The following is a 17,382-nucleotide window of genomic DNA, read 5'->3' on the forward strand; positions in this document are numbered from 1 at the left end:
AAACAGTACTTAATTATTCACAACGTTTTGTATATCTACTTGCACATTTCAGACTTTCTTCTTACTAATTGGTCTCCACTGAGCCATAACCCATAGTCCTTTACCTTTTTAAAATGAACTAACAAAAAAAAGTGCAATAAAGTTTTAATCTTGCCAACAAATCAGAGTAAAAACACAAAAATCCCGATATTAACATTTTAAAACGCCACGCGATAAAGAAAAGTCTCAATAACTGTTTTCCATTGACTCATATGACCTCTCCTGCATTTCCCAAGTCTCTAACTCATCACTGATCTCCACTATGCAGAGGCAAACCGTCACAAAAATGTTTTTTCTTGCATCGGAATGAATTCACATAACCTAATTAACATTTTAAAACGCCACAGGAGCAAGACAACCCTCAATAACTGTTTTCCATTGACTCATCTGACTTCTCCTGCATTTCCCAAGTCTCTAACTCATCACTGATCTCCACTATGCAGAGGCAAACCGTCACAAAAATGTTTTTTCTTGCATCGGAATGAATTCACATAACCTAATTAACATTTTTAGACGCCACACGATAAAGAAAAGCCTCAATAACTGTTTACCATTGACTCATCTGACCTCTCCTGCATTTCCCAAGTCCCTAACTCCATCACTGATCTCCACTATGCAGAGGCAAACCGTCACAAAAAATGCTTTTTCTTGCATCGGAATGAATTCACATAACCTAATTAACATTTTTAGACACCACAGGAATAATACAAGTCTCAATAACTGTTTACCATTGATTGACTCATCTGACCTCTCCTGCATTTCCCAAGTCCCTAACTCCATCACTGATCTCCACTATGCAGAGGCAAACCATCACAAAAATGCTTTTTCTTGCATTGGACTGAATACACCAAACCTGTTGTTAAAAAATGCACAATTTGTCATGTATCTGAAGATTAAATTTAGTCCCAAAAAAGCTATTTTCTATCAAAACAGAAACATGTCATATATGGAACTCATTATTATGTAGTAGCATGCACTGCCTGACAGACTTATTATATAGCACTGTGTGGGCTATTTGTAGTTGTTGCAAAGAAAACTATTTAATAAATCAGTTTTTTGCAGCTGTTCACCCGCTGCCCTTGGGCCTCACAAACAAGCAGTAGACTCAAGCAAAGAAAGATGAGAAAACAAACATTAACTAGTCTTGAAAGAGAACTAATATCAGCTCAGGCTGGTGCTGAAGAAACCGCAATTAAGAGCACCTTTTTAAAAGCTAATTAATTGCGTGGCTCATGTCAACACAGCGGAGACGTCGTTTGACTACAGACTCATTAGGTGAGCCAATCATTAAAAAGGTAATAGAAATACAACTAGGAAAATCATGATCATACTCCCTGTTATTTACTGATGAGTAAACAACACATTTTATTACCATGGGGGGTCCCAAGTGTCTTTTCTATGTCCTTGTACGTTCAATTATGGGATTCTAGGCTATTTTGGTAGCTTAACATATAGGTAGACGTACATATGTATGTTGGTTACATTGGAAATATGAGAAAAATGACATTTATTGTCGCTGAATGGATATGTTGTCAGAGTACTATTTGTAAATGGACTCAGTTGAAAAGGGACAGAAGCGGTAAAAATGGTTTGAAATTAGTATCACAGACACATTAGTGTAGCGCACCTGGCCTCTGTGTCTCTAATGGATTTACCTTGGCAAAGACGGAGGGTTTTCCAAAAGAAAAAGAAAACAAATACATAAAAAGAACTCACTAATGACCAGTTTTGTTTTAGGAAAATGCATTCAGGATTAAATGTACACATTGACTGATTAAACCTGACTAAGTGGAGACTAGTATTCAGTTTGATTATATTTACATTATTTTTATGAATGGATTACATGCCCTGAATATTCAGTTTTTTTATAGATGTTAAACAATGTTTATTTGAGCTTTTTTTAAATATATTTTTAGATTTTACAAAATGATTTTTGAACTAAAAAAAACTGAAAAAAATGATTAAAAAATGACAAATATTGATTTAAAAGGGGGGAAATAAGGAGATTTAATATACATCTATACTCTTCAGTTTAATTTGATCCTAAAACAGAAAGTCGGCACTCATGATTTACTTTCCCGGGCCACACAAAATGATGCGGTGGGCCAGATTTGGCCCCCGGACCACCACTTTGACACATTCCGACTATTCTCACTTGGGCTGGTGCAGTAAATTTTTTGGCCATATAAAGATAACATAGTGGCATTGAAAGATGAGCATCCTCAGCCATTTAAAATATTACATATGCTTGATTAGCAATATGTCTGCAGTGGTTTTATAACATTTTTAATTCTAATGTGTGTGTTTGTTTTGCATTGAAATTCCAGTAATTCAACTAAGCCACCCTGACATCTCTGTACTCAGCCAGGTATTTGGAAGGGAAAAAGGTTGCTAGGCAATCGTTAGCGATCTAAGAAAAGGTCTGAATAAAACCCAGTGAAGACAGCAAGCAAAGCCAGCAAGCCAGCAGTTGCTGGGCGAATTGCAAGTTGACAATCAAAGTTATATCACACTGAGCTGAGAAGCAGAATGAGAGAAGCTGAGTAAAGCTCTCGCCAATCTGTTATGACACGTAGCTGCAAGTTATTGTCAACATTGAGCAGGTGACATTTTAATCCTCCCTTCCATCCCACACTATATATATATATATTAGTCAACGAGATGATTTTTATTTTTCATCCAAATTTGGCGACTACGAAAAGAAAAAAAATCTGGAAAAACCTCAACCAGGACGCGACGTGCTTTCGTGGCAAATGTGACGGCAAATTGGCTCTGTGATCTCGACTCTGTTCTTATCCAGGACATGTGAAGTAGATAGCATGATTGCCTCTACACACAAACTAGCACACACTTCCCTATTTCTCCTCTATGAAGCATCCCTATTGAGTGATAGATGTTGAGGAAACAGCACAAATGTCTCACACTTGACCACTCACTCCCAGCGATATAGCGCACAGCGGGAAAGTGCGAACTTGGCCACGGTTGAGCGGAAAGCCGAATTCACAGGTGTGGCTGGGCTGAGGGGGGGTTTTTGGAGAATGGTTGTCATGTCCCTGCAGCAGCGAGCGGCAGCCCCACCGCATCGCTGCCAAGGCGCAGTTTACTCTGACAGCACTGTCCTTGCATCCCAATGAGCCGCATGTGAGCCACGGCTAATGTTACATCCTCTCGTCTCGTATCCAGGGAGATGAGCTCAATTAAGTCAACGTAAGCGCCATTAACGGGAATCAAAGGGGGGGACAGACATTTTATTCATTCGTGCCTAGGACGACGCTATATTTAATGGATAAAGTGGAAATGTGACCTTTGGTTTTATTTTTTGTTATACTGTGTTTTCTAGTCTACATTTGTCTTGGATCATTTTAGCACACTGATTAAATCATTGAATCTTGTCAGGGTGTTTAAAAATTAATTATCAAGACTCGCATAGATCCATAACTGTTGAAATTGGGTAATAAAACATTTTTTTGGGAATGGTTTGCTTCTGCAGAAATGAAACCGATGATGTAGTCAAAGGTATGGATTCTATTGGCCACAGGTGTCAAAGTGGCGGCCCGGGGGCCAAATCTGGCCCGCCGCATCATTTTCTGTGGCCCGGGAAAGTAAATCGTGAGTGCCGACTTTCTGTTTTAGGATCAAATTAAAATGAAGAGTATCGATATATATTAAATTTCCTGATTTTCCCCCTTTTAAATCAATAATTGTCATTTTTAATCCATTTTTTTGGTGTATTTAGTTAAAAAATCATTTTGAAAAATCTAAAAATATATTTAAAAAAATCTAAAATAAACTTTGTTTCAGATCTATAAAAAACTGAATATACAGGGCTTTTAATCCAGTTCTTTTAATCCATTTATAAAAAAAAAAATCTAAATATCATATCTAAAACTGTCCGGCCCACATGAAATCAAGTTGACGTTAACACGGCCCGCGAACCAACCCGAGTCTGACACCCCTGCTTTAAAAGGAACATCAACATGGAAAGAATGATTTATGGAGACTGTCTATTATCCTCACCAGGAAAGTCGAGACAGCAGGGTGAAACTGCTCTGTCTCTGGTCGCCTAACAGACCCGACTGACATTTCCGATTCCTCATCAAAAAGAAACAATGCTTGCCTTGTTGCACTCTTACCAAATGTGCATCATTAATCCTGCTTTAAGTGGCCTGACTGTCTTTTCTCTTGTATTCTCTGAGTTTATACACATTTCCAGGAACATATTTCTTTGTTTTGCCTTTAAATATGAAAGCTCAGTCCTTGTGTGTGGATCGTGCGCTAATAGCAAGGCTATGCATATCCTTCTATTATAGATGATATATTTCTAACAAAATGTAGACTACCAAGAAGAATTTATCACCTCGACATGAGGGCAGTTGTCTTCAAGTTATTATACCTTTGGGATAAAAAAAAAAATCTCTATCCTGAAAGGTAAAAGATATCATCTTTTTGTCCCCCTTCAAGTCCCCTGCTCAATGGAATCGGTTAAGCTAGTGCATGGTCCTTGACGGAGTATGTGGGTCTGGAGTACCTTTGACTTTTTAACCCGTTTTTTTTTCACATGATGGCTCAAAAGAAAAAAAGCTGGGTCTTTTTAGTTCAGCCCAAAAAAAATAACAATTACCAGAAAACCAAAGCTTTTTCATGCATTTTCACGACTATAAGGCGCATCACATTATAAGACGCACCGTCAATGAATGACACATTTTAATTTTTTTTCTATGTATAAAGCACACTGGATTATAAGGCGCCCTGTCTATTTTGGAGAAAATTTAAGACTTTTAAGTGTGCCTTATAGTCGTGAAAATACAGTAATATTAAAAAAATATATGTGGGAGGAGCATTTAATTACCGTATTTTCCCGACTATAAGGCGCACCACATTATAAGGCGCACCGTCAATGAATGACACATTTTATGTTTTTTCCTTATATAAAAGCACACTGGATTATAAGGCACCCTGATTATTTTGGAGAAAATTTAAGACTTTTAAGTGCGCCTTATAGTCGTGAAAATACGGTAATATTAAAAAAATGTATGTGGGAGGAGCATTTAATTACCGTATTTTCCCGACTATAAGGCGCACCACATTCTTAGGCGCACCGTCAATGAATGACACATTTTAATTTTTTCCCATATATAAAACACACTGGATTATAAGGCTCCCTGATTATTTTGGAGAAAATTTAAGACTTTTAAGTGCGCCTTATAGTCGTGAAAATACCGTAATATAAAAAAAATGTATATGGGAGGAGCATTTAATTACCGTATTTTCCCGACTATAAGGCGCACCACATTCTAAGGCGCACCGTCAATGAGTGACACATTTTAATTTTTTTCCATATATAAAGCACACTGGATTATAAGGCGCCCTGTCTATTTGGAGAAAATTTAAGACTTTTAAGTGCGCCTTATAGTCGTGAAAATACGGTAATATCATAAAATTGTTTGGGTTTCGGTTTAGTGGCGTCACAGTAGTCATGAACTGTGTTTTTGGTTACAAATAAACCAATAAAAACCTCACTTTATGATAAAAACAGCATTTTGTATTTTAATGTATCGTATTTTGATGAGTAAATGTCTACTATAATAGTGAAAACTGACTTAAACAAAGAAAACTAGTTCAAAACGTGAATACTTTCTGTTTATTGACTCGCGCTAGTAAACCGTCATGGTGGATAATTTCTGACACCGTCCTAAATATTTGCACAAGTAGAATCCAAACACATAGCAGCATAGTTAGCATAGTCATAATAATAATAACATGAAAGTGGAGGTAATGTTGCGTTTCCTATTTTTATTGCAAGTCAAAATGCAAACCGGTCGGGGAATGTGATGTGACACTGGCGTGCTAATTGGACTTTCTGGTCGGCTACATTTATCGACCTTTTGACGACAGTCTATCTCTATGGCTGCGTCTAATGAGACAAACAGAGCTCTGATTCATAGACGTAATCGAAACGTCAACAATAGCTTTGAAAACTTTGAAGGGCACCGAGAAATCAGATGTCTGGCGAGCCATTTGAAAGACGTTTAGAAATGGGATACCTGGAAGGCCTTAAAAAGGTGACACTCCAGGGAAATAAACCTTCAAAAAGCTTCCTTGTGTACCAGCAAGACGCATCACAATTGTGAAATGAAAACGACTTGATCTCGATCCTAAAATTGAATGATCTATTTCACTGAAGCTGATCTGACGTTTGCGGTTTTAGTTGTCAGTCTTTACGCCGTGACTGACAACCGGCCAAAAAATACCGTCTACTTTGAGCTACATGTCAACTTACGATCTTAATTTAGTCACTACGTTCGTGTCCTAAGATTCAACATTTCCTCTTTTGTCATTTCCTCCAAAAACGTGTGATACATGAATACTATGAAGACCCGAATAATCATATGCCTACGATTATTTTTTCAACTCAAATTTTCGCATGCCTACGATTCTTATTCGGGTGCCTACGATTATTAATTTTTGCCTCAATTAAGTCCATGCAGCAGCAACATTGTTCTATATCAATAACTTTCTACGTGTAAAGCACACGTGCTGTTTTTACTCACGTACTAGTACTAGTAAGAACGTGCAATTGCCAGTAGTAGAGTTGCAATGTATACATAATTACAATGTATTGGTAGGCCTAATATATACGAGAGTTACGTTATACGCAATTCATTGCAGCAATTATTTGCAACTGTAATACAACTTTGCAACACAATTATCCGTTGTCTTGCTAGCAGTAGGCTGGATAATACACACAAATAATATCACTACTAAGTATACTTCTAGACCTTTGTTGCTTCATATGATATTTCTTTATGTATCTTAAACTGATGTTTAACAGTTTGAATTGAGCCATTTATTTGGACTGACAGAAAAGTTGATGATTTCTTTACAGTAGCCTATGTAATCGATCATCATGACTTTAATTTGTAGCTAATTGTGGAATTTAAACATATTATTTTGTTTCATGCTACTAGTAAACTGTTGATTAAAATAATAATGATTGTCCTTGTTATGATTTTATAATAAATCTTCCATCATAGCTTTAATTCTTAGACACTAATTATCTCGTGCCTACTAATATTCATTATTTTTATAATTTTCCACTGCCTACTATTATTCCATTGCCTACTATTATTAATTCATTTGGAATTTTCCACTCCCTACTATTATTCCAGTGCCTACTATTATTCGGGTCTTCATAGTAGTTTCTCTACAAGTATGCAATCGCCTAGTTGCAAAAAAAAATAGTGTGTTTATGAGTTTTCCAATTGCCGAGAACTCCCCTGATGATGTCCTAAATTCCCCCAGAATTAGTTCATTAGATGAAATCAATGGAGCAGAATGAGAAAACTTTCCTTTATATTTTAAGAGCGTTCACAATGTCTGAGTCACTTTGACGGCCCCGCCGAGAAGGAAAATAGTTTGTGTCAGCTTCCCGAGGATATGCCAACCTGCAGACTAAAAAGGACCAATATAGATAACATGCCAAGTGTATCTACACAATACATTTGAGATTAAAATATCTCATGCTGTGACACTTCCATTTTCCGTGGTTCTCACCGGAAAGAGAAGCAAACAAATATTGTGCCAGGATCCGTCACCCTCCTTGAGGGATTTACTGCAATTTTCTCGCATATTGGCCGGATTTGTCGCTAAAAAAATGATGACTGAATTAAGGGTACGGCTTATATGCGCACAAATTAGACTTGACATGCACGAAAATATTAAGATAAACGCTAAACATTTATTTTGAAGTCTATGAATGAAATTCAAGAAAAAAAATGTATCTTGCACCAAAAGAAGAAAAAAAACTCTTGCAAACCAAACCGCTACGGACACACTTCCTGGTCGTATTGCTCACCTGACTTCCTTTTTGAATTTGTTTGCGTCAGGGGTGTCGATTTCATGTGGGCCGGACTATTTTAGATATAATATTCAGATTTTCTTTTCATAAATGGATTTAAAAACTGGATTAAAAATCCCTGAATATTGAGTTTTTTATAGATCTAAAACAATGTTTATTTTAGCTTTTTTATATATATTTTTTAGATTTTACAAAATTATTTTTTAACTAAAAAGTGAAAAAAATGGTTAAAAAATGACAGTTATTGATATAAAAGGGGGAAAATCAGGAAATGTATTATATATCTATATTCTTCATTTTAATTTGATCCTAAAACAGAAAGTCGGCACTCATTATTTACTTTCCAAGGCCCCACAAAATGATGCGGCGCGCCAGATTTGGCCCCCGGGCCGCCACTTTGACACATGTGGTTTACGTCCAAGCCACACCCTTTTGGAATGTACATCCAGATTTATACAGTATCTTAGAAATACCACATGCGATGATTTTCCCTCCAAAGTAACACATTTGTACTCTATTAAAACCATGAATATGGAGTTGAAAATTGTGAATCAGGGTGCAACTTATACGAGAGAAATAGTAAAATTAAACGATTTTAAGGGTACTGTTTATACGCAGAGGCGGTTAATATGCGATAAAATTCAGCAAAAGTTTTAGTTTAACAATCAGCATCTCTTGATTACTTGTACAATTTTTTTTCTACATTACCTGCTTGAGGCAAACTCCGGGCTAAAAACATTCCGTAGCTGATTAAAACGGAGCAGTGTGAGATGATTACGTCTCATTTTGTGGTTAAAGTCAGAACGGCTCCAGAAGCGCTTATTGACTGGAGCATCATGAGTCACCAGCCTTTCTGCATAATTGCATTTAAACACATAAGTCTCAATGCAGCATCTGCTGCTCTTCGCCATTCTCGATTTCTACGCCAACACTTTTGCGAACACCCCGAGAGAGTGCGCCGTGCAATCTATCAGTGTCGTTAAACTGCTCAAACTGGGATGTTGGACTATAGCTCTGGCCTTCCAGCTATAAATCCGCAAACGGCATGATTCCTTCATGTATTAGACCACTTTTGCCATTAGTAGATAATGCTCAGATCCTCAATTATGGTTTTAAAGCAAGCAGCGAGACTTTCATTCACGGTATTTTCACGACTATAAGGCGCACCACATTATAAGGAGCACCCTCAACGAATTACATTTTTTCCATATATAAGGCGCACTGCTCTATAAGGCGCACTGTCTATTTTGGAGAAAATTTAATACTTTTAAGTGCGCCTTATAGTGGTGAAAATACGGTAATTGCTATTGACTTCCAGCTATGAACTACACAGTCACCTCTGGAGCCAGCCATTGTTGATGTTTTGGATTTTTTTGTATAAAATCTTGCAGTGGGGGAGGAGCTATATGTTGGAAGATTTTGTAAACTAAGATGGCATCTGCATATTTAACAGTATTGTTTCAGTTCAGGCGTTTGTGTTTTTTTAATATCCTACAGTGGTGGTTTTTCGTTTTTGGTTTTCTGTTTTTCCCATATATAAGGCGCACTGGATTATAAGGCGCACTGTCTATTTTGGAGAAAATTTAAGACTTTTAAGTGCGCCTTATAGTCTCGAAAATACGGTACAACAAAAAAACATTAAAAAATCCCTACTGGTAGATCCTGAATACTACAACCAAGTAGATAAACTTTAAATTGTAATAAACAAAAAAGAACTGAGAGCCAAACTCTGCTCTTAATCAATGGTATTTTCCAACAAAATGCCCCAAGGTAAACCCAAATTGGAAAAATAGACTAAAAAAAAGCAATGAAAAATTGACCACTTTCAGTTGACCTTTGCTTGAAATGATACACATTTTCTTATGAATTCATTTGGGAGTAATGTGGGGAGCCTGCAACAAAATTAGCTTGGAGTCTAATCAAACTATCCCTATGGCGCTGGCAGTAATGTAATGAGTAAAACCCAGTTTAGTCAATGAACTGAAGCCTGTTAACTAGTACGGCTCTGGTAGTAAATCAGCCTTGTACACAATCCAATTCCTTGCTTGTGTTTGTCGAAAGGCCAAATAAAATGACACCATTCTCCTAATTTATTGGATGCAGAGTATCCATCTTTTTCACAGACTTCTTCCTAAAGAAAAACGGCCATTGCAAATCTTCAAAACAAAAGATTCACCATTGCTAAAATCCTCCCACAGCTTATATTAACATCATATAATACAAATAATAAATATTCAACTCATGTTTGCTTCTTATTCTTTGGATAATTACCACGTTCCACTTTTTTTCATCACTTTTAATTATTATTCATCAATTACACATTAAATGTTTCTCAGCATCCAATACGCAAACAACTGTTATATTACTCATTCACTTACCGTACCGCTTATCCTCGCAAGGATCACGGAGGGGTGCTGGAGCCTATCCCAGCAGATGGGCTACATACACCCTGAATTTTTGGACAGCCAATTACAGGAGACAACAAGAAGACAAATATTTATAAATGGGGACAATTTAGAGCCAAAAAAAATGTAAACGTCACGCAGTAAGGACCGACCTGGAATCGAACCTACGACCCTAGAACTGTGAGCCCGACGTGCTGTCCAGTATCCACCGGACCGCATACACTTGTTGATATCAATAATTATAACACTTAAAAATGTCTGAATTAAATCTTACCTTATTTTTCACGTATGTTCTTGTCACCCGTCAAATGTTTGTAAATATACACTTTGTCCAGGTTGATGGCTTCGTCAGCTTGACTTTATTAGCCTCAGGTGTTCCAAATGAGCGTCTTCTGGATGATTCCTGGATGCGGTTTTGATACGATTCATTAAACTAAACATCACAATCTGGACCGATATTTAGCATAAATACCCACAAGTTGTGAGATCTTTAGCTTCTCACATCTGCGACCCTATCGCAAAAGGTGCCGATTGACCCTTGTTTAAGTTTTGGCTTCATTATGTACTTGAAGTTGTACGGAAAACTCACATTGGCTGCATGTTTTACAGAATAAAACTTTCCCACTTGTAAAAGAAAAGGTCTTACCAAGCTGCACCACTTTTTATTATATTTGCATATCCTCCGACAGCCGATCCATCTTAAAAGAAGCATATTTTTCGTTTTTATCTTGTCTTTTTTGTCGCTTCTCGCTCGTTTCACTATGTTAGTGTTAACCAATGTTGGCGAGCGAACCTGCACCAGTGACGTCATCTGATTGGCACCTCTGTCGCTCACTGAGAGACGATATCAAACTGAACAGAAAATTAATATTATTAATTTAAAAACCGTTAATAATCAAAAATATTACATAGAATAAACATACTACTACAACTACTGTGAGAAAACAACATTGGTCAAATTAATCAAATATGATGAGGTACAGCATTACATATTATTAATGACATTTTTAAGCACTGCATACATTTTCTTGTGCGCTGAGAATGTGTGAGCCGTGCACAATTACGCATGTTGAAGAGTACATTGCTCACAAAGGTCGCAGGGGGTGCTGGAGCCAATTCCAGCCAACAGGCAGGGGAAGTCCTGGGTGGCCAGCCAATCACACGGAGCAAGGAGACAGACAACCATTCACGCCGACAGACACACCTATGGACAATTTAGCATACATATAACCTACCAAAATACGCAGAGAAAACCCACACAAGTCCAGAAAGCACTCACCTGTGATCAAACCCCGGACCCCAGCACTGTGAGGCGCTAACCACTTGCCGCTGATTTCAAACTAAAGGTCATGGATCATGAGGAATAACACAAAACAAGTGATTTACCACCATTTATTTTCCATATAATATGTAACATCCTGTAAAAAGTTCACGCATGTAGTAATGTAAGCACACCATAAGAATACACCTTGGGGAGGAAAAATAAACATATTTTTATACAGGAGTGCCTAAAAATGATGAAAAGATGGCTCAATAAGTGAGTGGTCAATTGAGACAAGGCCTGTACTTACACTTTTATATATATGCATATATATATATGTATTTTTTTTACTTTGCTCATGTCTCTTTGCAGTTAATTATAATGCAACAGACATCACAAATCATGAAAAAAAAAATCAAAAAATCTGTATACTATTTCCCAGAAATGTCATGTGGCTGAAACTGTAGCACTTTTGACGCTTATATATTCATTCGAGTGGTTAGTTGAGCACAAATGAAAATTGTACAGGGACATCCATCCGACTGGCAGCATAATAATAGCGATAATATCTCAAGAAGAAAAAAAAAAGCAGCAAAAAACCCTTAATGGCCACCATTTCTTCCTAGTTTTTTTTCCTCCTTATTTACTGTCTTTACCTGACACAGCAGAAGAACTCGATGAGCAAAATACCCATCATTTAATAGGATTAACAAATGGTCGAAGTATTCCCTCTAATACTTGGCGACAAGTGAAGCGAAACCAAGTAAAAAAAAAAAAACGCTGTTCGGCCTTCCTGGGCTAATTGAGGACACGGAAATTTCCGTGGGTCAGAAACATGTCAATCAATAGGATGGATGGCGGTCTTCTTACTGTATTTCCACGGAGAAATATTTCATCTTCGTCATACCCTGGATACTCTGCGGAAAATTGAATGTTTGGGTTTTTTTCCTCCCTAGTGGCGCCGTCCTTCCACACAGTTTTTTCCGCAAAAAAAAAGATGTCTGACTGGTTAATAGTGAGCGCCGCTCACTGGCAGCGGCGAACAGTCCTGGGGACGAACAGTCTCCTGGCCTTCCATCTCTGGAAAGCGGGGATCCATCTTGACGTGCAGGTGAGCGCGGCAGTAGTCCAGCACGGCCGGCTCGCAACTGTACGTCAGGGATCGTAACTGCGGGGGAACCTAGAGAAAAAAATAAATAAAGAAAAGAATGTAAGCTTTTTAAATCCGTCAAAAAAAAGCCTCCCGTTTCCACATTTGATCCGCTCAAAGAATATATTTAAAATTGGCTGGCTTGGCTGCTGTTAATGCAGTCTTGGCTAGCGATACGGAGCACGCCCCGAGAACTGAAATATGCGGCGCTTCGACGCCAACTTTCGACTGCGATGATTTATACGCAAGATGAAAGCCTGGAGCGAGAGTGCGAGTACTTTTCTGCCCTCTTTTAAATGGAATCAAGGCTCCATTTAGAAGAGAGTGCTTATTAGCACTTAGCTGATTCTTTTGCGGGGGGGATTTTGGTTTACCTGCGGGTCAGGTTGGATTCAAATGAATGGCAAAGACCACCTGGGAAAAAGCGGTATTCCGGAATTGCGCCTCAAAATTAATTTTTCTGGTTTTCTGCTACATATTAGCTGAAAACTATCTGTGGCTTAAATAGGTCAATGGTAACATTTGACCTAATTGTATATTAAATTTTGTGAGTATATTTGGTTATGTTATATGTTAGATATTTAGATATTTTAAATATTTCTTATATTTTAAGATTTTTGGTTTTTGGGGATTTTGAGTTAATTGAATCAGAAATTGCATGTATGTCGTATTTTTTTGGACTATAAGTCGCACTAGCCAAATAATGCAAATTGAAAAATGGAAAAATAAAAGTTGCAGTGGAATATATAAGATTTTTATTTGAGTAAAAATAGGTAAATGGGAGAAAAACAGGCTAAATAGTTACCTGCGGGTCAGGTTGGATTCAAATGAATGGCAAAGACCACCTGGGTAAAAGCGGTATTCCGGAATTGCGCCTCAAAATTTGGGAAAAGAACCTTAATTTTTCTGGTTTTCTGCTACATATTAGCTCAAAACTATCTGTGGCTTAAATAGGTCAATGGTAACATTTGACCTAATTGTATATTAAATTTTGTGGGTGTATATGGTTAACTAGCTTTTTCCTATGGAGTATATGCTAGCTAAGTATATATTTTTAATATTTATCATATTTTAAGATTTGTTTTTTGGCGGATTTTGAGTTAATTGAATCAGAAATTGCATGTATGTCGTATTTTCTGGACTATAAGTCGCACTAGCCAAATAATGCAAATTGAAAAATGGAAAAATAAAATTTGCAGTGGAATATATACGTTTTTTATTTGAGTAAAAATAGGTAAATGGGAGAAAAACAGGCTAAATAGTTACTTGCTAAATTAACATTTAGACTTTTTGAAAAATTGTAAGCTAATAAAATGGTTTAGTGGTCAGAAAGAGAAAAAAAATATATATTTGCCACACTTGAGTATTAGTCATAGCTATGAAAAAGCGACTTATAGTCCTGAAAATACGCTAAGTATGTAAATTATTTCGTTTTGGGATGAGTAAATAGACTTATTTACTATCATTTTCTTGATTTAAGTTTGCAGGTGGGGACAAAAAAATGTCCCCCGATCCTCCAATGACCTATACAAATTAATTTTAACTTCCCTGCAGAGTAAACAACAGCTTACACAGTCGAGTAAAATATATTCTGAAAAAGTCTCACGGCCACTATTTGTTGATGTAATGACCTTTTTCACAGTCATCACTTTGGTTTTTACAACAATTGATGAATGTGAATCCACATTATTTTCACATTTGGCGTACATTTAACTCATTCACTACCAGCCAAAATATATGTAAGGTATTCACAGTAGTACCCAATGTGGTATTTATTAAAAATACCCATTGACTTTTTAAGTACCGTATTTTCATGACTATAAGGCGCACCGCATTATAAGGCGCACCTTCAACGAATGACATTTTCCCATATATAAGGCGCACTGGATTATAAGGCGCACTGTCTATTTTGGAGAAAATTTAAGACTTTTATGTGCGCCTTATAGTCATGAAAATACGGTAATTGCTATTGACTTCCAGTTATGAAGCACTCACTACTTTACAGTCACCTCTAGAGCCAGCCATCGTTGATGTTTTGGATTTTTTTTGTATAAAATCTTGCAGTGGGGGAGGAGCTATATGATGGAAGATTTTGTAAACTAAGATGGCTGATCTGCATATTTAACAGTATTGTTTCAGTTCAGGCATTTGTGTTTTTTTAATATCCGTCTGTGGTGGTCTTTCGTTTTTGGTTTTCAGTTTTTTTCCATATATAAGGCGCACTGGATTATAAGGCGCACTGTCTATTTTGGAGAAAATTTAAGACTTTTAAGTGCGCCTTATAGTCGTGAAAATACAGTCATTATACTATTTGGGAAAAACATCAAATAGTGCCAAGACTTTTTCAGTACTGAATATCTGAATTCATTTTCAGGCATTTGTGTACAAGTACAACACAAAACACACACAGAGTACTACACAAACCCAAGCACATCACAAAACAACGAAGAAAAAGATAACAAGCAGCTTATCGTAATAACAATTACACAAGCACACACACGAGAACATAACACGTCATTTTAAGAAATCTCCTTGGAAGCAATGCATTATGGGGGTCAGTCACTCAGTTATTAAATTGCCGCGTTTCTTATCATGGAGAGTGATGAATGATTGCATATCCATGATATTGTTTGTTCTTTGTTCCCAACGTTATATCTCGAGAGGCCATTTTCAAAAGCCTCTTCATGGAAAAATCATAACTCGTTGTCATTATTGTACTGAGGGTTATTTAAGAATTATTAAATATTCCGCCTTAGAATATTTGCTCAAGCCCGAGACGGATTTACAGCAAACTAATTTGATTCTCCCGGTTGGTTGTTGGTCAAGATTCTGGACGGCGTCAGCAGTCCAATCTGCGCTTTTGTTTGCCCGCTACTTAAATTGGAAGATTAGCTGGAAAGTCCTTTCTGTCGACGCTTGAACTTTGAACAAACCTTCTCGGGAGAAGTAATGAAAAGTAAACATGGTCATGTAAAGTAAGGCGAGTGTCTGTGTGTGTGTATCTTTATCTGGGCTTTCTTTGTAGAAACATTTTGAGGAAAGGGGACATTGTGGTCATGTTTTATCCAATGAATGGAAGAAGGAAAGTTGGGATTGAAGCGGAGAAGTCGATTTAAGTGCGTTGGATCGAAGCAAATCGCCCAAAAACTGTACTTGGCTAAGAACTGACTAACTTTATGTCATCTGGCAACCCTCCAGTCACATTAAATTGGACGCCTATGGCCGTCCATAGTAGAGAAACCTGATTACACAATGTCAAACTTTACATTTTGAGGTCAGTGGAAGAGTTAAGGGCTACAAACAACTAAAAAATCCTGAGCTATACTGCAAAAAATACATATACAGTATGACTATACGTACTACTGTCAAAATGTCAAAGTCAGGAAAATCCCAATCAAGAGATCTTATTTATAAGAACCAAATATTTTAAGGTCATTTGTTCAAAACCTTTTTTTGTTGCTGCACAACTGATGTTCATGTTTTTGCAGAAAAAAATGTCTCCTGAGTCTTCAATGTTCAAATTGGGGAGAAAAAAAATGTGCTATTTTTTTTATAATTCCTAGGTATGTACAAATCCATAAAATCAGATGACATGCAAAAAAATATGTGATGAAGACATCCCTAAAAAACAGATTTAAATTAAGCAATAGCTTGCAATAAACTCAAAGTACTTATATTCATCAATACTACTGTATTTTCACAACTATAAGGCGCACTTAAGTCTTAAATTTTCTCCAAAATAGACATGACGCCTTATAATGCAGTGTGCCTTATATATGGAAAAAAAAAAATGTCTCATTCATTGACGGTGCGCCTTTACATGCATTGCGCCTTATAGTCGTAAAAATACAGTAATCACAAAAACTCTCCCTGACAGAAAGCAGAAAAGCCCAACTGCAGCACTTTGAAGCAAAACTTGGTTTCTTTGTTCAATTCTCCGCATGGAAAAGCACCATGATATTTTTCTGGAGTGATTATGAAAAAAAAAAGAAAGAAAATTCCATTTCAAACATGGAGCCTGTTCCGAGCGCCTCAATGACACGGATGAAAAAAGTTGAGGGTTCGCGCGGGGGCCGGCAAATGCAGTACAGAGGTATCGTCAGTCACGCAGCCAAATGCTATTAAAGTGTGAGTGTACTTCATATTCAATGATCTCTTGACACTTGATTTCTTCGAGCCTTTCCGAAGGCGGAACATGTCCAATTCACATTTTACCGTTTACATCTTTACTTGATCACTTTGCACTTTCTCCCACAGACAACTGAATCTTGTCTTCTCTTAAAATTGATCTCAAATCATTTTCGGAACCACATTATCCTCATTAGGGTGCTGGAGCCTATCCCAGCTGAATCAGTGGCCAACCAATCACAGAACACAAGGCGACAAAGGACAGCCAATCATAACTAGGGGCAATTTAGAGTGTCCAATCAGCCTATTATGCATGTTTTTGGAATTTGGGAGGATACTAGAGTACCCAAGGGAAACCCATGGAGGCCCAGGGAGAACATGGAAACTCCACACATGTGGACTGACCTGGATTTGAGCCCAGGACCCCAGTTGGAGGACCAGGTTCAGGCCAATTAGATCTCACAGGGGACAGACCTGTTTATTTTTTACCATAAAAATGTAACTTAATGGCCACCATTGATAGCGTTAGATGTTTACTCAG

General features: G+C 37.2%; 1 protein-coding gene across 2 annotated transcripts in view; it reads right to left on the reverse strand.

Annotated features, from left to right (window-relative positions):
- Positions 1–11,680: 11,680 nt before the first annotated feature.
- Positions 11,681–17,382, reverse strand: part of LOC144195859 (leucine-rich repeat transmembrane neuronal protein 4) — a 48,020-nt gene continuing 42,318 nt past the window's right edge. The window contains exon 4 of one of the 2 annotated variants that reach the window (XM_077715712.1): positions 11,681–12,743. In XM_077715712.1, the coding sequence (XP_077571838.1) occupies positions 12,573–12,743 (171 nt within the window). In that variant the 3' untranslated portion in view covers positions 11,681–12,572. The remainder of the gene's footprint in view (positions 12,744–17,382) is intronic. The other variant, XM_077715713.1, reaches the window with a different exon arrangement.

The sequence above is a fragment of the Stigmatopora nigra genome, chromosome 4 (assembly GCF_051989575.1).
Source record: "Stigmatopora nigra isolate UIUO_SnigA chromosome 4, RoL_Snig_1.1, whole genome shotgun sequence".
Lineage (NCBI taxonomy): Eukaryota > Metazoa > Chordata > Actinopteri > Syngnathiformes > Syngnathidae > Stigmatopora > Stigmatopora nigra.